The 22,127-nt window shown below is 58.0% G+C and overlaps 3 protein-coding genes across 9 annotated transcripts; 2 read left to right on the forward strand and 1 right to left on the reverse strand.

The window, feature by feature from the left end:
* The first annotated feature begins 343 nt into the window (after positions 1–343).
* TYMP (thymidine phosphorylase) lies at positions 344–5,428 on the forward strand. Of its 4 annotated transcripts, none has more exons than XM_058568018.1 (10): positions 345–674; positions 863–1,095; positions 1,263–1,465; positions 1,937–2,035; positions 2,508–2,637; positions 2,996–3,114; positions 3,870–4,032; positions 4,130–4,360; positions 4,563–4,748; positions 4,883–5,428. In XM_058568018.1, exons 2-10 carry the CDS (start codon positions 873–875, stop codon positions 5,053–5,055), a joined length of 1,527 nt encoding a protein of 508 aa, XP_058424001.1. In that variant the 5' UTR covers positions 345–674; positions 863–872; the 3' UTR covers positions 5,056–5,428. The 4 variants fall into 4 exon arrangements, with proteins under 4 accessions (XP_058424004.1, XP_058424001.1, XP_058424002.1 ...); XM_058568019.1 differs by having other exon boundaries at positions 346–674; positions 4,608–4,748; XM_058568021.1 differs by lacking the exon at positions 863–1,095 and having other exon boundaries at positions 344–674.
* Positions 5,429–5,670: 242 nt separating this feature from the next.
* Positions 5,671–7,714, forward strand: LOC131421442 (protein SCO2 homolog, mitochondrial). Its single transcript, XM_058568026.1, has 2 exons — positions 5,671–6,115; positions 6,876–7,714. Exon 2 carries the CDS (start codon positions 6,889–6,891, stop codon positions 7,687–7,689), a length of 801 nt encoding a protein of 266 aa, XP_058424009.1. The 5' UTR covers positions 5,671–6,115; positions 6,876–6,888; the 3' UTR covers positions 7,690–7,714.
* Positions 7,715–7,814: 100 nt separating this feature from the next.
* NCAPH2 (non-SMC condensin II complex subunit H2) lies at positions 7,815–22,099 on the reverse strand. Of its 4 annotated transcripts, none has more exons than XM_058568024.1 (20): positions 21,890–22,099; positions 16,541–16,642; positions 13,768–13,823; positions 13,572–13,656; positions 13,423–13,491; positions 13,214–13,293; positions 13,002–13,135; positions 11,969–12,052; positions 11,391–11,521; positions 10,052–10,123; positions 9,652–9,718; positions 9,415–9,522; positions 9,267–9,320; positions 9,070–9,140; positions 8,894–8,984; positions 8,736–8,807; positions 8,566–8,621; positions 8,375–8,476; positions 8,141–8,290; positions 7,815–8,074 (listed from the first exon to the last, which is right to left on the reverse strand). In XM_058568024.1, the coding sequence occupies exons 1-20, from the start codon at positions 21,995–21,997 to the stop codon at positions 7,934–7,936; spliced, it is 1,833 nt and encodes a 610-aa protein (XP_058424007.1). In that variant the 5' UTR covers positions 21,998–22,099; the 3' UTR covers positions 7,815–7,933. The 4 variants fall into 4 exon arrangements, with proteins under 4 accessions (XP_058424007.1, XP_058424006.1, XP_058424008.1 ...); XM_058568023.1 differs by having other exon boundaries at positions 8,736–8,804; positions 8,894–8,987; XM_058568025.1 differs by having other exon boundaries at positions 8,566–8,618; positions 8,894–8,987.
* Positions 22,100–22,127: the final 28 nt, after the last annotated feature.

Consider the following 22,127-nt stretch of genomic DNA (forward strand, 5'->3'; position numbering starts at 1 on the left):
GGACTCGGGGCGGGGCGGGGGCGCAGGGCGGGGCGGGGGACTGCGGGTGGGGGACTCGGGGCGGGGCCGGGTCGCAGGGCGGGGCGGGGGACTGCGGGTGAGGGACTCGGGGCGGGGCGGGGGCGCAGGGCGGGGCGGGGGACTCGGGGCGGGGCGGGGGCGCAGGGCGGGACTGGGGACTCGGGGCGGGGCGGGGGCGCAGGGCGGGGCGGGGGACTGCGGGTGGGGGTCTCGGGGCGGGGCTGGGACGCAGGGCGGGACTGGGGACTCGGGGCGGGGCGGGGGCGCAGGGCGGGGCGGGGGACTCGGGGCGGGGCGGGCGTGTCGGGTGCGGGGACGCTCTGGCCCACAGACCCTCCAGACCCGGGTGGGCCAGGGCGACGGCCCGCCAATCTCGGAAGTCTCGCGCTTCCGTGGGCCTTCGTGATTGTCCGGGACAGAAGCGCGCAGGGTCGTCCCGCCTCCCTGAGGCGGCGATTGACCCAGAATCCTGCCTGTCCGTGCGGCCGCGGCCGCCCGCCGTCCCCCGGCGGCCATTGGCTTCGCGGCCCTGCCCACCCGCCACTGTGGACCTGGGCGCTGTCCGCGCGGTTCAAACTTTGGCCGCGGGCACGACAAGGAGGAACCAGGCCGGAATCCGAAGCGGGACGGGCGAGGGCCGCTGCACACGACAGGTACGGGCCGGGGTCGAGTTGTGAGGTGGAGAAGGGGGCGCCAGACGTGGAGACGCGCACACGGCAACACAGACCGGGAAGAGGGGCAGACCCCAGAGAGAGACGGGCAGGCGGTCGGGACAGGTGCCCCTGCCGCAGACACCGACGCAGGGCGGCGGCAGGTGCCAGGTGTGTCTTGCACCCCCCAGGCACGGAGCGATGGCAGCCCCAGTAACCCCAGGACCCTCGGCCTCACCCGCCCCGGTCGCGCCTGGTGACCTTTCGGGGGGCGGGAGCCGGGGCCCTCCTGACCCCCCACCGGAGCCCAAGCAGCTCCCGGAGCTGATCCGCCTGAAGCGAGACGGAGGCCGCCTGAGCGAGGCGGACATCAGGGACTTCGTGCGCGCCGTGGTGGACGGGAGCGCGCAGGGCGCGCAAATCGGTGCGTAGGAAAGGCTGGGCGCCCCTGACCCCGACCCAGAGGTCAGCCCCAGAGACTGCCTGCCCCAGGGACGCCATAGCGCCCCGCCACTGTCATTGACCCTAGAATAACCCATCGTGTGGGGAACGTTCTCTCATGCTGCCTACACCGCCGTACCCCACACCTAGGGGCCATGCTCATGGCCATCCGACTGCGAGGCATGGATCTGGAGGAAACCGCGGCGCTGACCCGGGCCCTGGCCAAGTCCGGACAGCAGCTGGAGTGGCCGGAGGCCTGGCGCCCGCAGCTCGTGGACAAACACTCCACAGGGGGAGTGGGTGACAAAGTCAGCCTGGTCCTGGCACCTGCCCTGGCTGCCTGTGGCTGCAAGGTTAGAAGATGCCTCCTCTCCAGTCCAGACTCTTTAACCTCAAGTCCACAGACAGCTTCTAACCTCAAGCCTGGCCCAAACAGAGCCCCCAAAGGCAGGACCCAGTTTTCTCACCCCACAGAACATAAATTTGGTCCCCCTCCCCATCAGTCCCCCATAACAGTTATCCAGCTTCCCCTTCCCTTTCAGGACCCCAGACAGGACTCCAAAGGGAAGAGCTGGGTACTCCTCTCACTCGGTCCCCCAGACTTGTGTCCCAGGGATAGGTACCAGCCTCGTGCCCCACAGACAACCCCCATCCAAACCAGGACAATTTCTTTTCTATTCCCTCTCCACCAGCTGAACACTCACTACAACTGCTTAGTAAATACTTAACTCCAGCTGAAGTCCTAACCAGGGAGTGTGGGAGGAAATGGAACAAGGGAGGAGGGAGGGCGACTGTGCAGTGTACTCAGCATCCCTGCCCAGCAGGTACCAATGATCAGCGGACGTGGTCTGGGGCACACTGGGGGCACCTTGGATAAACTGGAGTCCATTCCTGGATTCACTGTCATCCAGAGCCCAGAGCAGGTACAAGTGGACCACTGATTGGTCATTGATCTGGGTTATTGATGGAAACATTGGCCAGAATCCCTGAAGGATCACTGATGGGTCATTAATCAGAGTCACTAATGAGGATATTGATCAAGTTATTCATGGGTCATCGATGTTCATTGGACTTTGGTTAAGGTCATCAATGGAACTTTGGCGTCATTAATAGGGACTTGGTCAAAATCTCTGATACGCCTCTGATCAATCATTAATGGGCTTTAGGACATTGGTCAATATCCCTGATGGGTCAGACTAGTCATTAAGGAGGACTTATGAGAATCCTTTATAAGTCACTGGTCATGGTTTTGGACATTTGTCAAGGTTGCTGATGAGTCATTCAGTCGTGGGTCATCAGTCATGACCCACATGACTGATCAGGGTCAGTCATGGGGTCATTGATCAGAGGTCACTGAAGGTCACTGGGAGTCCTGATTCAGATGGGTTTGGTCAGATGCAAAGGCTGCTGGAGCGAGTGGGCTGCTGTATCGTGGGTCAGAGCAAGAAGCTGGTTCCTGCTGATGGAATCCTTTATGAAGCCAGAGATGTGACAGCCACTGTCGACAGCCTGCCACTTATCACAGGTGACTTGACTCCAGACTCCAGGGTCCACCTCCTGCATGTTAAAGACCCCTGACCCCCAACCACACAGAGTCAAGGTCCTCTCATCAGGGGACCATGGGACCTCCCCCAATCACAGGTGATCTGACCTCACCCCAGAGTCAGTATCCCCTTATCACAGGATGCCTCACTACCAACTCGAGAGGGTGACCTGACTGATGCACAACCCACCAGGCCCAGTCACCCACATCATTGGGAACTTGACCCTCAATGCTTAGGGTTCCTGACCCCTCATGACTGAGCCCAGAGTCAGCATCCCCCACATCTCCCAGGAAGCACCAGGCTCTCCATTACCTCCAGCCCCTCTGCCACCCTCCACAGCATCCATCCTCAGTAAGAAGGTGGTGGAGAACCTGTCTGCTCTGGTGGTGGATGTGAAGTTTGGAGGGGCTGCAGTCTTCTCAAGCCAGGCACAGGCCCGGGAACTGGCAGAAGTGCTGGTGAGCACCTACGCCCACTGGAGCCTGCGTTGCCCCTCTGTGGGGGTCCCCGGGTGGCTGTGGCCTGTTGGGGTGGGTCTCCTCATGTGGCCCCAACCTCCCCCTCATAACTCAGGCAGCCTGGTCCCCACGTGCTTCTCAGTCCACTCAGTGGTCCTTTCTCACCCTGGCCTCTGACAGGACCCAGCAGCCTCCCTGCTGGCAGTCCTTCCCTTCAACCCTCCACCCAGTGACCTTATCCGAGCAAGGCTGACCAGGCCTCAGGTCTGGGGAAACCCTCCACAACCCTCCGACCAGGCCAAGTACAAGGTCTTCCTGACCCCCACCGCTGAGGTCAGGCACCTGCCTGCCTCAGGGTACCCCTGCCCCCGCCCCAGGAGACCCCCTCACTCCTGGAGCACTGGCAGCCAAGGGTGCAGCAGGGGCTGGAGTTTTGTTTTTTGTTTTTTTGTGAGGAAGATCAGTCCTGAGCTAACATCCATGCCAATCCTCCTCTTTTTGCTGAGGAAGACTGGCCCTGGGCTAACATTGCGCCCATCTCCCTCTACTTTACATGGGATGCTGCCACAGCATGGCCTGACAAGCGGTGCATCGGTGTGCACCCCAGGTCTGAACACGGGCCACCAGCAGTGGAGAGCAGGCACTTAACCGCTACACCACGGGGCTAGCCCAGGGCCTACAGTTTGACGACGCTTGGGCAGCAAGAGGCCCGTCGGGTCGCGGGGCGGGGTCCAGACCAAACCGTGTCTCCCCAGGTTGGCGTGGGAGCCAGCCTGGGGCTTCGGGTCGCGGCGGCTCTGACGGCCATGGACAACCCCCTGGGCCGTAGCGTGGGCCACACCCTGGAGGTGGAGGAGGCGCTGCGTTGCATGGATGGCGCGGGGCCGGCGGACTTGCGGGACCTGGTTACTAGGCTCGGTGAGGGGGCCAGTGGAGGTGTGGGGGCCCGGGCTTCAGAGCAGGCCCGCCAGGAGTCCCTCGCCCCGCTACACCTAAGCCCCGTCCCTGCCGGCAGGGGGCGTCCTGCTCTGGCTCAGCGGACAGGCGGAGGCCCAGGACGAAGGCGCCGCCCGGGTGGCCAAGGCGCTAGAGGACGGGTCAGCCCGGGATCGCTTCGAGCGGATGCTCGCGGCGCAGGGTGTGGACCCGGGCCTGGCCCGAGCTCTATGCTCCGGGACGCCCGCGCAGCGCCGGCAGCTGCTGCCTGGCGCCCGGGAGCAGGAGGAACTGCACGCGCCCGCAGACGGTGAGCGCCCGGAAACCCCGTCCATCCGCCCGCAACCCAGGCCCTTCCCCTTCTCTGAGTCCCTGTTCCCCTTCCTTCCCGAAGTCTCTGACGCTGACCACTCCCTTTCCTGCGAGCCCCTGGCCCTTTTCCTCAAGCCCTGGCCCCTTCCCTCCCTGAGCCCTGGTCCCGCCCCCTCCCTCCGTCCCACCCCCGCCTACAGCCCCAGCCGCGGCGCGCCCCGCCCGCCAGCGCCCTCTCCCCGCAGGCACTGTGGAGCTGGTTCAGGCGCTGCCGCTGGCGCGCGTGCTGCACGAACTCGGGGCCGGGCGCAGCCGCGCAGGGGAGCCACTCCGGCCGGGGGTGGGCGCCGAGCTGCTGGTCAGCGTGGGCCAGAGACTGCGCCGCGGTGAGCGCCGATCCCGGCCCCTCCTCGCCCCCGCTGGTCGCCTCGCCCGTTGACCGCCCGTCCGGCCGCCCCGCTCGCTGGTCGCCTCGCCCGCTGGCCGCCCCACCCGCTGACCCCCTTGGGCTGCCCCGCAGGGACGCCGTGGCTACGCGTGCACCTGGACGCGCCCGCGCTCAGCGGCCCGCAGCGCCGCGCTCTGCAGGAGGCGCTGGTGCTCTCGGACCGCGCGCCCTTCGCGGCCTCCTCGCCCTTCGCCGACCTCGTCCTGCCGCCGCCCAGGCCCACGTCCACCCACACGCAGCAATGAAGCCGAGACGCCGAGTCCTCTCGCTGCCTGTGGGAAAATTAATAAAGGAAAGCCTCCTTTAAAATGGGGTCCGGAGGCCAGAACGGGGAGCCCCAGACAGCGCAGGAGGTCAGTTACTCCCGGAGGAGTCCGGGACAGACCCCGACAAAGAATCCTCAATATAGGAAGAAACGTGCATTGTGTTCACTACCCCAGCCCGAACTCTCTTTTCCTCCAAGGGACTTGCATTTACAACGCTCCTAACTTCCTTTTTTCCTACAAAATAACATTCTTCTGTCTTGTTTACTGGACTTGCCTATGGTCCGCCATAGCATGCCCACCTGGAATTGCAATTCTTTGGCTATTTCCGAATAAACTCGTTTTGCTAGTAGAATAACTGGCGGTTTTGTTTTTAGGTGGACACCTGCGGGGTTCGGAAGGGGGGGGGCCAGCGTGGATGGCCCAGAAGGAGGTGTGGCCAGCCGGGAAGGGGCGAGGCCGAGGGAGGGAGCCCCGCCCCACCGACGCATGACCGCTGGCGGCTCCGCCCCATTTTGCGCACGCGCACAGTCGAGAGCCTGCCGGCTCCACGCGTGCGCGGCGCAGTTGACGCGTGCGCGCTGGCGCCGAGCGTGCGGCGGACCGGTCAAGCCCGGGCGGAGACTGCTGTGTCCTCTAACTGGAGGCACCGACGCCGGGCCGGGAGCCCGGTGAGACCCCCGGGTGCAAGGGACGGAGGGTTCCCTGGGCCGTGCTCGGCGCGTGGCCTGTGCCAGTGTTCAGCTTTCTGACTGTACCGCTAGGCAGACGGCGGCGTGTTCCCGCAGGGTGCTCTGGAGGGGGTGCTCCCGGAGGGAGGGGTGCTCCCGGAGGAGTGGACCCAGGAAGCGTCCACAGGCTGCCTTCGCTTTCCGGGCACATCTAGTACACTGCTCGGAGCCCATTTCGTAAAGAAGTTGGTACAGAGACTAAGGGCCGTGCGCACGGTCAGCCAGCCGAGAATCCAGGAACCGTGCGGACCGTGGGCGGACGCCAGACGTTTGGCCTCCTCGGGAGGGGCCTCTCAGCAGCAGCTGACCAGGTGAGGAGGTCCTAAGACCGCCACCCAGCAAAGCTCCGGAGGCCCCGTGAGGAGGGCAGGGAAGTCCCCGGAGCAGTGGCGGGGCGAGGGCAGAACCGTGGGCGGGCGGAGGGGTGGTTTGCGAGTGGATACCTTGCCTCCCCGCCGGGTGGGCGCCCCAGAAAGAAGGTTCGGTGCGGGATGGAGCGGCGTCGGCGGGTAATCGCGCTCTCTGCGGGCCACGCGCGCCGTGGGCGGCGCAGGGTCTTTGCTGGACGCGGAGGAGGGGGCCAGAGAACCACACGAGGCATCGCTGAGGGGCAAGGCTGGCAGGCTGCCAAAGGGCCGGAGTCTGTCTGCGGGGGCTGAAGCGGGAGACTTACTTGCCTCCTTTCAAGAAATGCGGTTTATTGCAAACAGCCACAGGTGCTCACTTGTCCAGGCACGGCGTGCATTTAGAATGCTTTGGTCAGCGCAGACGCCGAGGCCCGGGCAAGTGCCCCGGCCAGGCTGGACAGAGGTGCAGGTGCAGGAAGAGCAGCAGCACGGAGCAGGGGCCAGCGTGGGGAGGCTCTCCGGCTAAAGGACAGGAGGGACAGGCATAGGCGTTCGACGACACCCACGCCGGAGTTTGAGGTGTCAGAGGTGGGGCAGTTACGGACAGCTGCAAGCCTGAGTGCGGGGTTGGTCCTTCTGACTGGCAGCAAGTCTCTCCAGAGGGAGGTGGACGACCCAGCAGGCTGAGGCACCTTTTGGCTCTGACACTTTTCCTCTTTTCCAGGAACATCAGGCCCATGCTGTTGCTGGCCCTGGCACCCAGGGCTTGGCTCAGGCTCCCTCAGCTCAAGCCCCTGGCCCTGCCTAGCACCCGGGGAGGTGAGTCCCTACACGTCAAGTGCCGGTTCTCGTCAAGGCAGAGCCCTGCAGGGACAGGCAGGCAGGGCCAGCCCCAGGGCCCTGGACTTCGAACTAGGCTGCTGGTCACGGCCTTGTTTGGTGCTGGGCTGGGTGGGGCCTGGCTGGCTGCAAGGGCTAAGAAGGAGCAGTGGCGCCAGCAGCAGCGGACAGAAGCCCTGCGCCAGGCAGCCGTGGGCCAGGGCGACTTCAGCCTGCTGGACCACCAGGGCCACGCTCGCTGCAAAGCCGACTTCCGGGGCCAGTGGGTACTGATGTACTTCGGCTTCACACACTGCCCCGACATCTGCCCAGACGAGCTGGAGAAGCTGGTGCAGGTGGTACGGCAGCTGGAGGCCGAGCCTGGCCTGCCCCCCGTGCAGCCTGTCTTCGTTACCGTGGACCCTGAGCGGGACAATGTCGAGGCCATGGCCCGCTATGTGCAGGACTTCCACCCGAGGCTGCTGGGCCTGACCGGCTCTGCCGAGCAGGTCGCCCAGGTTAGCCGCAGCTACCGCGTATACTACAGCGCTGGCCCCAAGGACGAAGACCAGGATTACATCGTGGACCACTCCATCGCCATCTACCTGCTCAGCCCCGACGGTCTCTTCACAGACTACTACGGCCGGGCCAGGTCAGCTGAGCAGATTGCAGACAGCGTGCGGCGCCACATGGCCACCTTCCGCAGCGTCCTGCACTGACCTGCATTAAAGAGGGTGCTGTGGAGCTGTGTGTGTGTGATCTGTACCAGCAGCCCCAGAGGCAGGAGTGCAGGGGATGGGCAGCCCTTTTCTCTGCACAGAGCAGGAGATTTTTAAGGGGCAGGTGGGATGGTAACACTATTTTATTAAGCTGGGTCAGCCAGAAAGCAAAGGTGAGCAGATGCATGCCCAGCACCCGGGGACAGGGCTGCAGGACCCACCCCCCAGTCTCAGTGCTCCCCACTCAGGGCTGGGCCATGGAGGGGGCAGCGTAGGTCTGGAAGCGCTTGTGGGCCCGCTGGTGCGTGAGCAGTCTCAGGGACATGGTGTCCACAGCCTCCTCCAGCCCCGGCTGCTGGGTGATCTCCACCGTGTAGTCGTTGGCCTGTAGGAACAATGCATGAGCAGAGTCCAGGGACAGCCTCCCTCCCAGGCGCCCAGGGCCACTCACCAGTTGCAGGGAAGCCAGCATGGAGCGACACACCTCAAAGGCAGGCTGGCCGGCCACCAGCTCCGCAAAGGGACACCACTGGTTGAGCTGGCTGAACCTTGAGACCACCTGGTCCCCATAAGTGTGGATGTCAAAGGGCACGTGCTGCTCCTGCAAGGGGGAGGGCAAAGGTCCTAGGGCAGGCAGTGGGGAGGCTCCCGTTCTCAACCAGAAGCCCAGCCCACCCCACCTCACCTGCTCCTGGAGCAGGGGCTGGATGGTGTCCTCCCAGTCCCTGATGCGCTGGCTCAGCTCCGTCTCCTGGACGAACTTCTGAGAGGTGGTGATGAAGAGCTCCTAGGGGAGAACCAGGGGGCTGCCGCCTTCTGTGCAGGGGAACAGAAGGCCCCTTGCCCGGCACCCCGCCCGCTCTGACCTGAGCCTACCACGTTCCTTCGGACCAGCTCCTCATAGCTCAGGGTGGCTGGCATGGCCTCTGCTTCTGGAAAAGGGGCAGCTGTGAGCTGCTGTGGCTATTGACCAGACCCTCTCCTCCCTCCCCTGTCCTCAGGGGTCCCTTGTGGCCCCCTGGCCAGCAGCCCACTGCCAGACCTACCCAGGTCTGCAGCTTCCCCGGGCTCTGCCCCCTCAGGCTCTGCATACTCTTCCGCCTCTAGAAGCTCATCTGCTGAGAGATGGAGAGGCTCCAGCAGGAGGCAGGTCAGCTGGCAGCAAGTGCTGAGCCCCACCCCAGCCTGCCCCAGCAGGACCCACCTGCTGCCTCCAGGTCCTCCAGGGAATCCTCCAGACGGTCCTCCTCCTCAGGCCACAGCCCCTCCTCGGCCCTCGGCAGCCACCGCTCAGCCTTCTGTGCAGAAAGAGCATCTGTGAGGGGCACTGCTGTCTCCCACCAGGGGTCACGTGGGGTCCAGACAGTGGCTGGTACTTACCTCCCTCCTCTGCAGCTTCCGGAGGGTCTCCAGTTGCTCCCTCACGTGCTGCCAGTACAGGACCTCCATGTCTGCACACAAAGGCCTCATGAGAGGGGGCCCCATGTACTGCCCAACCCACCCCAATCCACACAGGGCCTTGCACGTCCCTGGGCTGAGGGGAGGCAGGCAGAGGCCATGCAGGGCCCTGGCCTCACCTGCAAAGGATGGGCCCTTTCGCCGGGGCCTCCTGCTGTCAGTGTGTTCGGCATCTGCAGGAGAACGTGGTCAGCAGGAGCAGAGCCAAGTCCCCGTAGGCCACATCTGGACCCTCGGCCCTGGCCCAGCCCCAGCACACCCACTCACAGGTGGCCAGGTACCACTGGTGGAAGTCCTGCAGCTTGGCAGCACCCTTCCTCTTCCGCTTCTGTCCTGGAGACTCCTCCACGCAGGGGGGCACGGAGTAGGGCCTACCTGGGGGCAAACGGATGTGGGCCCCAGTGCCCACATCCCCCAAGAGCACAGCCCCCACCCCACCCACCACTCGTGCCCGGGAACCCAGCCACAGACGCCCAGGGAGGTGTCCCTCCTCCACCAAGTTACCTTTCTTGAAGGGCTTAGCGTCCAGGGAGTCAAAGGGGTCCAGGCTCTGCCAAGGGTCTGGGGTCTCCTGAGCACAGAGCACAAGCAGACCCTGAGGGAGGGTGGGGGACATGCACCCTCCCCCCAAAGCCCAGACGCTGAGCACAGTGACAGCAGGGAGAGGCTGGCCACACTCCAGCCAGGGTCCAAGGGTGACACACGAGGTGGGGAGTACCCTGGAGCTGTGGAAGAGGGGATTCAATTTCTAGGGGAAGGAAGATTCCTCGAGAAAGAGCCAGCGAAGGGCATCGCGCTAGGACCTCTGGCGTCCAAGGCACTGAAAGCTGGCAGGAGTGAAGGGGGAGGGGGACCGCGAGCACACCCTCCCTGCCAGGGGGGCCCAGGCCCCACCACCCCTCACCTGCAGCCGGGATGCAGGCTCCAGGGCCTCCCGTCGCTCCCGCAGCACACACCTCCCGGGCTGTGCATCACTCTGCAAAGACACAGCCCCGGGATTCCTGTCTTCTCCTCCAGCCAGGACTCCGGGCACCCCGGCAGCTCTGCTCTGGGGTCAGATGTCAAGAACCGTGCAGGGACCATCTTTGGGGACAGGAAGTTCTAGTTCAAGAACTAAAAAGTAAAACAGGGCCGGCCCCGTGGCTTAGCGGTTAAGTGCTCGCACTCCGATGCTGGCGGCCCGGGTTCGGATCCCGGGTGTGCACCGACGCACCGCTTCTCCGGCCATGCTGAGGCGGCGTCCCACATACAGCAACTAGAAGGATGTGCGACTATGACGTACAACTATCTACTGGGGCTTTGGGGGAAAAATAAATAAAAAATTATTAAAAAAATTAAAAAAATTAAAAAAATTAAAAAATAAAAAGTAAAACAGGCGGGCCCAGTGGCACAAGCCGTTAAGTGCGCGCACTCTGCTTCAGTGGCCCGGGGTTCGCAGGTTCGGATCCCGGGTGCGCGCAGACGCACCGTGTGTCACGCCATGCTGTGGCAGCGTCCCATATAAAGTGGAGGAAAATGTGCACGGATGTTAGCTCAGGGCCATCTTCCTCGGCAAAAAACAGGAGGATCGGCATTGGATGTTAGCTCAGGGCTGATCTTCCTCACCAAAAAAAAAAGTAAAACAAAAATTCTAGGAAAAATTTTAGGAGAACATAAAAACTAGTAAACTAGTGGTCATGGGGTACTTTTTTTTGTTTAAAAAATACAAAAAAACCCAGAATAATATGATGAACATACATGTATCTACCAACCAAAATTAATAAATGCTGATTTTTTTTCCGTAGGCATCAGATTTTTCTTTAAACAGATAAAAAGATTTCTTAGCTGTAGGTTGGAGCACAGAGCCACCTCGTGTGGGTTGGGGGACGCAGCAAGGGGCTCCAGGCCTGTCCCCTCCTGCCAGCCTGACCTCAGAAGAGTCAGCTTTGGAGACCAGTTGCCACCCTGGGTAGCAGCCATGAGCACCACAGGCTTGGACCTTTGAACACCAGCCCACCCCTGAGGAGGCGCAGCTGCTCTGCTCAGAGAGGGAAGGGATGTGGAAACTACCGCCCAAGACGGCTGGGTGCAGGGCCAGGTCTAGAGCCAGCTGGAGGACGCACCCACTGCCCTGGTGCGTAAGGACCAGAGCGGAGGGGCCGAGACCAGCGGGCCTGCCTTCCCTGTGTCAAGCGTGGCTGCCCTAGAGCCAGGGCTCCCCCAGCTGATGGCTCGAGCCTTTCAGGCCTCAACGTGGGTCCCACCTGCTGCAGGGTCCTGGGCTCCTGGGGCTCCAGAGAGACCTCGGGGGCCATCACCTCAGGGAGATCTGCCGCCCCCTCTGCATCCTCATCCTCACCCTCACCTCCAACCATCGGGCCTCCTGGAGAGGTGCCTGGGCAGGGAAGAAGAGACCAGTCAGCCCCGAGGAGCCCAAAGACCAGACAGCAGATGAGGGGCCACCCCTCCGGGGCAGGGAGCCAGGCTGCCCTTGGCCAAGACCTGAGAGCCCGTTCCCTCTCCCAGGTTCATGCCTTAGACCCAGAAAATGTAGCAGGGCGTTTTACACTCTCCCCGTCATACTGCCCAGAGAAGACAGGGTAGGTCCAAACCTTAGAGGCCAGGGAATGGTCAGAGAGTGGTCACTGAATGGACAGCGCATCAGGCCGAGAGTAGGGGGCAAGGCCTAGGCGCAGAGGAGCCAGCTCCAAGGCTTCACTGCTGCCCACACCTCAAGCCACCAAAGGCCGCAGAGGGGCGGGAAGGCTGGGATAGCCAAGCTCAGCCCTGTGCAGAACTCCGTTCCCCCCTGCCGCCCCTCTCCCCCTCCCCCCACAGGCACCTGGCTCCTGGGAGATGCTGAGTGCAGGTACAAGACTGCTGCACCCAGGGACTTCCATTGGCTGCTCCTCAGCCCTCCTGGCCTCTGGGAAAGATGAAGAATTGTACAGGGTCAGCCCCGCCTCCCCAGAGGGCCCCTCCCAATGGTCCAGAAGAGCCAGGGCTGGGGAGGGAGAGCAGAGCCCTGGTACACAACTTGGGCACCCTGGGACTGAGCCAGCTGCAGGCAGACGGGGCAAGGGGATGTGGGAGATCACAACTGGCCACCCTGAAATGTATCTCTTTACCTTGATTATTTTCTCTGACAGACATTTGACCTCCCCCAAACTGCGTAAAGAACTTAACATAGAAGACCTGTTCCAGGAAGGAGTTACTATCATGTGATGGCTGTAATGTAATGTAAAATAGATGTTACAATAGGAAAGGCACCAAGCCCCTCTTATCAAAAATTCTGATTCTTCTGGGCCACATTCTCTAGGTGGCCCTGCAAGGAGCTGCCAGACAAACATTTACATTTATAAGGGAAATCTCCATCTGTAAAGGTATCTCCCTCTCTGTATTGGGAAGAGGGGGGGAGATGATCTTATCTGTGGAAACTTATCAGTACTGAAGGAGAGGACTTAAATCTGCATACCCTTGATTACTGCAATTTCTGTCTCCCTTCCCACCCCCAACATCCTCCTTTGTTTTTAGCTGAAGATGGTATTTAAGATGAGAATTGCCAGTATTGTGTTGAGAAACTCAGTTTCCCTGGTTTCTCCCATGTATACATGTTATTAAATTTGGTATTATTTTCTCCTGCTAACCTGTCGTGTTAATTATTTGGCCAGCCATAAGAACCCTAAGGGAAAGGGCGGAGGGGGGGGTCTCCCTGTTCCCTGTCAGGAACAGGCTCCAGCAGACCCATCCTCAGAGCGAGTGCCTGAGGTGGGAGGAGCTCCCGGGGCCAGAGCTGGTGAGCACAGGGGATCTGACGAGAAGCCCAGCCTGGAAGATCCTTCCTTTCCACCAAACCCCCACATCCAAACCCTCACCCTTCTGGTTCCTCGGCAGCAGTGTCTCCATGGGGGACACGCCTACAGGCTCCAACATGAAGGCTCCTCTGGGGTGAGGGGTGCATGTATTCATCCTGAAATCCTTCCGGCTGGCCAGGACCTCCCCCTGACAGCTGTGCTGGCAAAAACAGGCGCCGTAGAGACCTTTCCCAGGCAGGCCTCCCCACCTCCCACCACCCTCAGGCCCGTACCTGTACAGGGGGCTGTCATTCTTCTCCACCTCATCAGGGGCTACCAGGGCCATGGGCAGGAGGGGGACGATGAGGACCTCCTGCACAGAGGCCGAGAGGGGTGAGCTGTGGGTCCTGTGGGCTCCAGGTGGAGAACCCATATGAGATGACACCTTCCAACACTCCCATCAGCTAAATGCGGCCCCCACCACAGGGGGAGGGACACTCACACTGGGGGCCTGGTCATTCCTCAGATCCACGCTAGCGCGGGAGTCAGGGAGGTCATCCAGTGATAGGAACTGTGGGGAGACAGTGAGAGCTCAGGAGCGACGCTCGGCAAGTGCACAGTGCACAGCGGCCATGCCCCCAGAAACCGCACCTCATCCTCCACCTCCTGGGTGGCCCTGGAGCTGGCGTCCCCACTGGCCCCGTCTTCCCGTGCTGAGGAGAGCTGCTTGGCCCGCCTGAGAGGGAATCAATGCATGGGCGTCCCAGGAGGCTGTAGGGGCCTCCCGAGCCGCCTGCAGGGCAGACACACAGGCCTCCACCTCCTGGCCTGTGCCTCCAGTACTCACTTCTTGCCAGAGATGAAATCAAGAGCCTGGTAGACCAGCGAGTAGAGGTATTCCACCTGGCGACCAGAAGCAGACGGTGAGGACACAGAAAGCAGGGGGGGGTGTCCACCCATGATGCTCCATGGCCCTCCTCAGAGCCTTCCAAACTAGGCATCCACAACCTCTAGCACAAGTCCTGCCAATATGGCTGCCAAAAATACTTCTCCAATCCAACTCATCAGTATGTCTCATCAGAATTACTCTGACAGCTGAGGTTCCCCACTTCTTCTCTGCCCCCACACTCCACACAGCAGCAGCAGTGGCCGTTTCACACTGTGGCCTCCCGCCGTGCGCTCAGGCAGCCCTGCTCTGCCTTCACTCCTCCCCCACCAGCCTGCGTGCCTGTGTCCCTGCTGCTCCCACCCAGAGCCCAGCGCTGGCTCCCCTCTCTCCTACAGGCTCAGCCCACAGTAGCCCCATCTCCGGGAGCCCCTGTGTCCCCACCACCCCGCCACAGCTCCAGCCACAAGCTTTGGGGCTCGGCCATCTCCTCCAGTGATCAGGGCCCATTGTGAGGGTGAGGGTCAGGATTTTCGAGATGCTGACCACACAGCACCCACCAGGGGGATGCACACGTGCTGCTCTGGGCTATTCCCTCGGGGACGACAGCGCCCAAGCGCACAGGGAACCCTCGCTTTGGCCCTGCCTTTTTTTCACATAACAAATGTTGATTGTGCTTGTTTTCTGTACGGGGCTCTACAGTGGACACTGGACACAAGCAGCAATGTGGTGGCCTCTGGTCACACAGGTCCCATGTAGTAGGAATAATAAACGTTAACTTTTTTAATGTTGGCCATATACATAGGACTGTGCTTCATGTTTCATCTCATTAAATCCGTCTGAATTAGGAGCCATCTGCTGTTCTCATTTTCTATGAGAATAAACAGAGAAATAAAGTACCCTGGAGCAGGGGGTCAGGACTTGCACCCAGGGGTACAAGGACCTGGTGCTGCCCTATCGAATACAGCAACCCCAGCCACATGTGGCTGTATCAACTCAAGTTTAAATTAACTAAAAGCTAATATAACTGAAAATTCAAAATTCCTCAGTCACCCTAGCCACATTTCAAGGGCGCAGAAGCCACACGCAACCAGTAGTTACCATATGACAGCAGACCATAGAGCTTTTCCATCACCTCAGAAAGCCCCACTGGACAGTACTGATCTAGAGCCTGCACCCCCACACACCCTCCAGACTCTCCTGTTAGCACTTTGCTTTACTTGCTTCATCACATATCTATCCATCTATTTGTCTATTAGTTCATGTATGTTTTCTGCTTTCAAAGTTAGTTGCAGACATTCCTTCCTAGGACAAACACAGGACTTGGGAATCCAATTTAATGGAATTATCTAGGACAAACACCAATGAAATCTTAGACTGTCTTAATAACTTACGGTGCCCAGAGGTAAATCCCTGTGCCAGCTACTTTCCCTTCTCTCTGATTTGGACCCCATTATTGAGCTCAATACAGTTCTTCAAAACTCTCACGTCCTGTGCACCTTTTCTTTCTTTCCCACCCACTAAATGGCCAATCTGGGAGCAGCGCTGTGGCCCACTTTTCCTTGCTCCTCCACTAGAGGATGGCTCAGCACCACTGGAGGAAAGTCACATAAATGTACCCAGTGGTGCCCCTGCAAATAGTAAGGTACATTTAATCTTCATTGGACTATCAATGATTTCAATTAATCTTTTACATTCCCCTCAGCAATATTTTGAACTTTTGCCAAATTTCTCTCCAAATCTCCTATCCAGTAGCTGATTCTCAGTAGCTGACTTACATTCTCCATCATGAAAACTGGGGCCTGAGGCATGAGCTGCCTGAACCCCTGTGCCCACTTTACAACATCGATATTTATTTCTCCCTCGTCTCCTGACACGTGGTGTCTTTTCTTTCTTTCAAGGCAAGCCCACCAGCCCACGCTCCTGACCCGTCCCCACCTATTTCTTCTGGGATTTTGTTTCATCCATTTCCTCTCCCTGCCCCACCCCTTCACCTCCATGGTTTCCAATCCTGTCACTGAGGATATTTTAAGAAATCCTGATACCTGGCCCCCAGCCTGGGTTGAGACCACTGCTGTGGTGACGGGCTGACCTCTCCTGCCCTTCTCAGTAAAGTTCCTTAGGAGGAGCCCTCACTTCCTCTGTGTGCATTCCCACCTCCCGTCACCTCCTACCTACTGGAGTCTGGCCCTTCTGTCACTAGAATCCCTGGTGACCTTCAAATTGCAGACCCAGTGGAAACCTGAAAATCTTTATTGTATAGGTCTAATTCACTGAATTCAACATTTCTGTTCTTTCTTTTTCCTCCTGAAATACTCAACTGCTCTGACTTCCATGACAGGATGTTTTCTCCATTTACCTCCCTCTGACTTTTCCTTCTTGTAAGCAGTTCCTAAATACTGGTTTTCCCCAGGAGTTCCCTTCATTCTGCTTTTCGTCTTACTCTACAACAGGGTTTCCCAACTGTGGAACTACTGGCATTTTGGACTCGACAATTCTTTGTTGCATGAGGCTCTCCTGTACATTATCAGATGTCTGGCAGCAAATCCCGTAATTTTAAATCCAAGCTTGTTCTCCAGTGTTAAAAGGTGGTGAGGAATCGGCGGGGAGGAGATGGGAGGTGCTGGCAAGGCAGGTCAGGGGCAGGTGAGGCTGCCGCCTGCCCCAGCAGGACAGCGGACCTCAGTCCTACTCGACACTAAAATGACAAGACCAGCAGCCAGGCGGGACCCACCTTCTTACTGTAGACACAGGCAGAGCCCTGGATCAACAGCGCTGCCTCGATGAAGTTCATGGTGGTTTTGCCTTCGTCAAAAGAAATGCAAATCTGGTCCAGCTGCAAGACAACACCAGGGCAGTGGGAAGCCAAGTCTGCACACACTTCTCCAGGGCAGCCCACCCACCACCCCGCCTCTCCCAGCGCCTCTGGCTCAGGGTGCCTGGTCACCACAAGCAGCCCCTCAGACTGACAGCTCTGGCTCTGCTTGGGGCTCACTGGCTGTCCGTTTTTTTTTAGAGGGGAGAGACAGGTCTTTCTGACTTCCCCTGCTTCCTGTAACCTCTGAGACCCAGTGTTTTGGAAGAGGGAGTATATCATCCACAAACGGCCAGAGCTGCACACCAGCTCCTTTCTGGAGGCACTGGAGGCACTCCACGCTGCACCCGCCCAGGTCAGGGCCAACTGAGACTCCGGCAGAAAGATCCCTCACTGTGAAGAAGGAAAGGGGAACCTCAGCGGTGGGGAAGACAGAGACAAAATGCTGGGGTCTTGATCCTTCGAGCAGGAAACTCAGGAAACACTTCCAAATGAGTCCTCCTCCTTCGTCTGCGACCCCCAGCACCCCCAGCCTCAGCTCCTATCACCTTGTAAATGTCCATGTCCACCGACCACCTGCCAGCAATTCCCAAACCCACCTAAAGCAGCTCTCTCTCTCTCAAGCTGCAGGGCTGCATTAATAGCTGCTCACCAGGTCCCTCAACTTCTTATCTCCAGACTTAACTCAGGATCTTCCCTACGACTTGGCCTCTCCTGCGCTCGTCCCAGTGAAGAGCACTTTGAAGCCCCTACATGTCTTTTTCAAGCTCTTTGCCTTTGCTCTCCCTCTGCCTGGACACTCGCCCAGGCGTGCCCAGTGTGGACTCTCTGCAGTCTCCCTGGAACACGCCGCGGGGCTTCTCGACACCATGTCAGGGTGGTCTCGTCACACCGTGTGAATGTCTCCTCCCTCAGTCGACTGTGAGCGGCATCAGGGTAACTCCAGCCTGTAGCCCAGTGCCTGATGCTGGTGTACAATAAATGTCTGATGAACAAACGAACGAGTAATGCCAGAGCTAAGCCTGAGAGATGGACAGACGCTCCCCAGGCAGAGGAAGGAAACAGCATTTGAGGAAGAGCAACCCCCACACAAAGGCAGTTAGCAGACACAGGATTCGACTGTTTAGGAAAATGAGGATTATGCAAACATGTCCAAAGTGTAGGGTGTGCTGGGGAGCGAGATGAGATATTAGGCACTATGGTGGCATAAAGAAGGGGGAGAGTTTGGGAGGATGCCACCAAGGGGCCACTTCTACTAATGCCTGAAGGATAGAGGGAATTTGTCAGGACACTGGTGGAGGGAAAGGAAACAGGAGCACGACAGCCTGAGATAGTGCAGAGCATTCTAGACAGAGGCGAAGGGCTTTGCCTGAAAGGAGGGAACACGAAGGAGAGGGTGGCTGGGCCACCAGGCCCACAGCTGAACAGGTGGCCCCCCCTTCACTGACCCCCCAGCCTACGCTGGCTCACCCACTGCCAGGACTTCACACTCCATTCACCTTCTAACAACACCCAAATGCATGCTCCAAGTGGGACCTCCCATCTAAGCCCAAACCCGTACGTCCAATTGCCTTCTTCAATACCATCTGGGTGTCTTAACTGAAATTCCTGTTGAACAGGTCCACCTGAACTCTAGATATCCCCCCAGACCAGAAACCCAGGGGTCTTAGCAACTCCCCGCCTTCTTTCCCCTCCCCTGCTCTATCCACGCCCTGTTCCCTGCTGATTCCACACCCACCTCAACTTGACTGTCTGTTCTCCTCCGCACCCACAACTCCTGCTCAGCAGCCGCACCTCTTGCCTGGACCTCTGCTCTAACTGGGTTCTTCCCGCCCTTCACTTCCTTCCAGTCTGCTCTTCACACATCAGCCAGCGCTTGTCTTAAGATGTAAGTTGGATTACATCACCCCACTCAGAGCCCTAATGGCTTTCCATCCCTCTCAGGAAAAAAACAAAATCCTAAACAGAGCCTCCCATGCTGACCAGCTTCCTTTCCACCCGCTCACTGCACAGCAGTCACACGGGCCTACTTCCAGGCCCTCCACGGAACCAAGCGCTTTCCCATCTCAGAACCTTGGAACACTGTGTTCTCTCTACCTGGAACGTTCTTCAGCTCACTACGACTAGGCACCTGCTTCCAACCCAAACAAAGTTAGGTCCCCCAGTCACACTCTTCATGGAGCCCTCATCTTCCGAACCTCTCATCAGTTTGTGATTACACAAAGGACACGCTGCGGTGAGGAGGGTGGGCTCTGCTCTGCCACCTACTAGCTAGGACTTGGAGCATGTCACTTAACCTCTCTGTAGAACTAAAACCCGTACTAATAGGGCTTTTGTGAGGATTAAATGAGTTTATATGTCTAAAGCACATAAAACAGCACTTGGCATGAGTAAGCACTAAAGGCGTGATATTATTACGACTCCGTGTGGTTACTGCCTTATCCATCGTCCCAAGAGTAAAGCGGTGACCACTATTTGCTTGCCACTATTTCCTCAGGTCTAACATGGTTCTTGACACACAAGACACATTCAACAACAATGAATAAATAAACGGATGAGAGGATAGCAACATGACAAGATGTGTTACAAAAAATAAAAGAACATTCTGGTAACTGTGTGGAAAATGAAAAGAGAAAGACAAAACCAGACACGTGGAAATCAGGACTTCAGAGGGCAGAAAAGACACACGAAGCAGGAGGGGAGCTGACCAAGCTAGGAAGCAGACTCACCGGGCACGCCCAGGCACCCTGCCCGACGTGAAAACCTGAATCCATAGCAGGCCCACCCAGCACAGTACTCTGCGTCTTCTCAGCAAACTATGGACCCAAGCAGGGAAGGTCGATCGTCAGATCAAGTGTTCAGTTAACATTTATTTGGCACCAACTATGTGCTGGGCATTCTATTAAGCAAAGAGAAGACAGCATAAATATGGTCCCCACCCTGGCAGAATTTACATTCTAGGGTGAAAGACCATGAACAAGTAAACGAGTTAAAGAATAGCAATGCAAACATTCTAAAGTACATAAGGTACTATGACAGCAAGAACTACTTTAGGGGCCGGCCCAGTGGTGCAAAGCAGCTAAGTGCACGCGCTCTGCTGTAGCGGCCCAGGATTCGCCGGTTCAGATCCCAGGCGCACACCGACGCACCACTTGCTAAGACGTGCTGTGGCGGCGTCGCATATTAATTAGAGGAAGATGGGCACTGATGTTAGCCCAGGGCCAGTCTTCCTCAGCAAAAAAGAGGAGGATTGGCATTAGACGTTAGCTCAGGGCTGGTCCTCCTCACAAAAAAACAAAAAAAAAACTATTTTAGACAGGTGGTCAGCTGACATTTAAAAGGAGACATAGGGGCCTGCCCGGTGGCGCAAGCGGTTAGGTGCACGCGTTCTGCTGTGGCGGCCTGGGGTTTGCCGGTTCGGATCCTGGACGCACACAGACGCGCCGCTTGGCAAGCCGTGCTGTGGTGGCGTCCCATATAAAGTAGAGGAAGATGGGCATGGATGTTAGCCCATGGCCAGTCTTCCTCAGCAAAAAGAAGAGGATTGGCAGATGTTAGCTCAGGGCTGATTTTCCTCACAAAAAAATAAAAATTAAAAAAAACAAAATAAAAGGAGACATAAAGGATGAGAAGGAATTAGTCATAAATAGAACTGGGCGGAGCCAGCCCTGATGGCCTAGTGGTTAAAGTTCAGCGCTCTCACCGCTTCAGCGGCTGGAGTGCGTTTCCTGGTCGCAGAACCACACCACTGGTCTGTCAGTTGCCATGCTGTGGCAGCAGCTGACACAGAACTAGGACTTACAACCAGGATATACAACCACGCACTGGGGCTTTGGGGAGGAAAAAAAAAAGAGGAAGATTGGCAACAGATGTTAGCTCAGGGCAAATCTTTCCCAGCCAAAAAAAAAAAAAAACTGGGCAAAAAATATAAAGACCCCTAGCCAAGACTGAGTTCAAGTGTTGTAGGTTGACTGGCTCGAAAGAACAGGCAGAGAAGAGTCCAAGACATGGCCAAAACAGTGAGCGGGGCCAGATTCAGAGAAGGAAGTTTGGATTTTATTCTGAGAGCAATGGAAAGTCACTAAAGGGTTTTAGGTAGGGCAGTGTTGCAGCCTGATTTTAATTTTTAAGAGTCACACTTGCTGCTGCATGGAGCATGAATTGGATGGGGCCAAAAACAGCAGTAGGGAGCCTAGGAAGGAACATTTTACATGAATCTGAGCCAGATGGTGGCCTACACCAGAGAAAATGGAGAATAGATGAACTCAAGTGAAATTCATGGGTGAAGTGGGTGTGGAGTGTGCAGTTTCACTAGAATGGCTCTTAGCTTTCACCTCTGGTTGAACAGTGGTGCCATTCACCAAGATCAGGAAGACTAGGATTTTAGCAGGAAAATAAAGAGCTCCACTTTAAATATATTAAATCTGAGATGTGTGACACCTAAGTGGAATGCCAAGTGAGCAGCAGGATACACGAAGTAGATTCAGAGAAAAGATCTGGGATGGAGATATAAACCTGGGAGTTGTCCTTTAAAGTCACGGAAATAAATGGGATTAGTTTAGGGGAAATGTGTAACAAGGTGGCCCAGGCCTCACCTTGAGGAGCTCAACATCTGGATAGGAGAGAAAAAGCAGGCAATGAAATTGGAAGAAAATCAACACAAAAACCTGTTTCAAGAAGGAGGGAGTGGCCAACCCAACAAATGCTGCTGAGTTGAATAAGATGAAACTTCCAGTGCTCCTTGGTTTTGGTAGGATGGAGATTATTATTGATCAAGATAAGGGCAGTCCAAGTGGGCTGAGGAGTAAAAGTGAAGTGCAGAAATGGAGCGGACAGCTCCTTAGCGCGGTCTAGACACAGCTGTCAAATGTGGAAGATTAAATGCTGACGGGACGGAACATGGCAGTAGCTTGAAACTGGTTTGAAAATCCAAGATAAGAAACCCCTCTTAATCGTGATCCAGATCTCTCAAACACCCAAACATGCACACAAATTCTAGTATATTCTATTACATCAAAGAAAAATGCTGGTCTCTACTCACTAAATCAACTTCATGGCTCACTTACAGGTAGCGAGCTGTAATGACAGCCCCAGGCTAATTCAGTAAGGGGTGATTTCGGAAGGCAGAGATGGAGAAGGGAAAAAAGAAACGAGCCTGAGGACGAGTGAGGCCAGAGCGCCGGGTGGACCCAGATGAGGCGGCGGGGCCGCCCATAAGACCCCGGTCCGGCGCCCCCGCCCCGCGCCACTCCCCCGGGCCGCTCTCACCTCCTCCAGATATTCGCCCAGCTGGGCCGCCACGTCCACCTCCCAGTTCTTGGTGAGGTCGCGGATGGGCTGCAGGAGGTGGGCGAAGCGCGCCTCCACGTCCTCCATGTCCGGGAGGGGCCGGGGCGGCCCGGGGACCGCAGGGCCGGCTTCGAGGGGGGCCAGTGTCTTCAGCCCGCCACTAATTCTGGCGCCATTTTGCTGTTCCCGCCCAGGAAAGGACGCAGCGCGGCGCCCC

The sequence above is a fragment of the Diceros bicornis genome, chromosome 25, assembly GCF_020826845.1.
Source record: "Diceros bicornis minor isolate mBicDic1 chromosome 25, mDicBic1.mat.cur, whole genome shotgun sequence".
Classification (NCBI taxonomy): domain Eukaryota; kingdom Metazoa; phylum Chordata; class Mammalia; order Perissodactyla; family Rhinocerotidae; genus Diceros; species Diceros bicornis.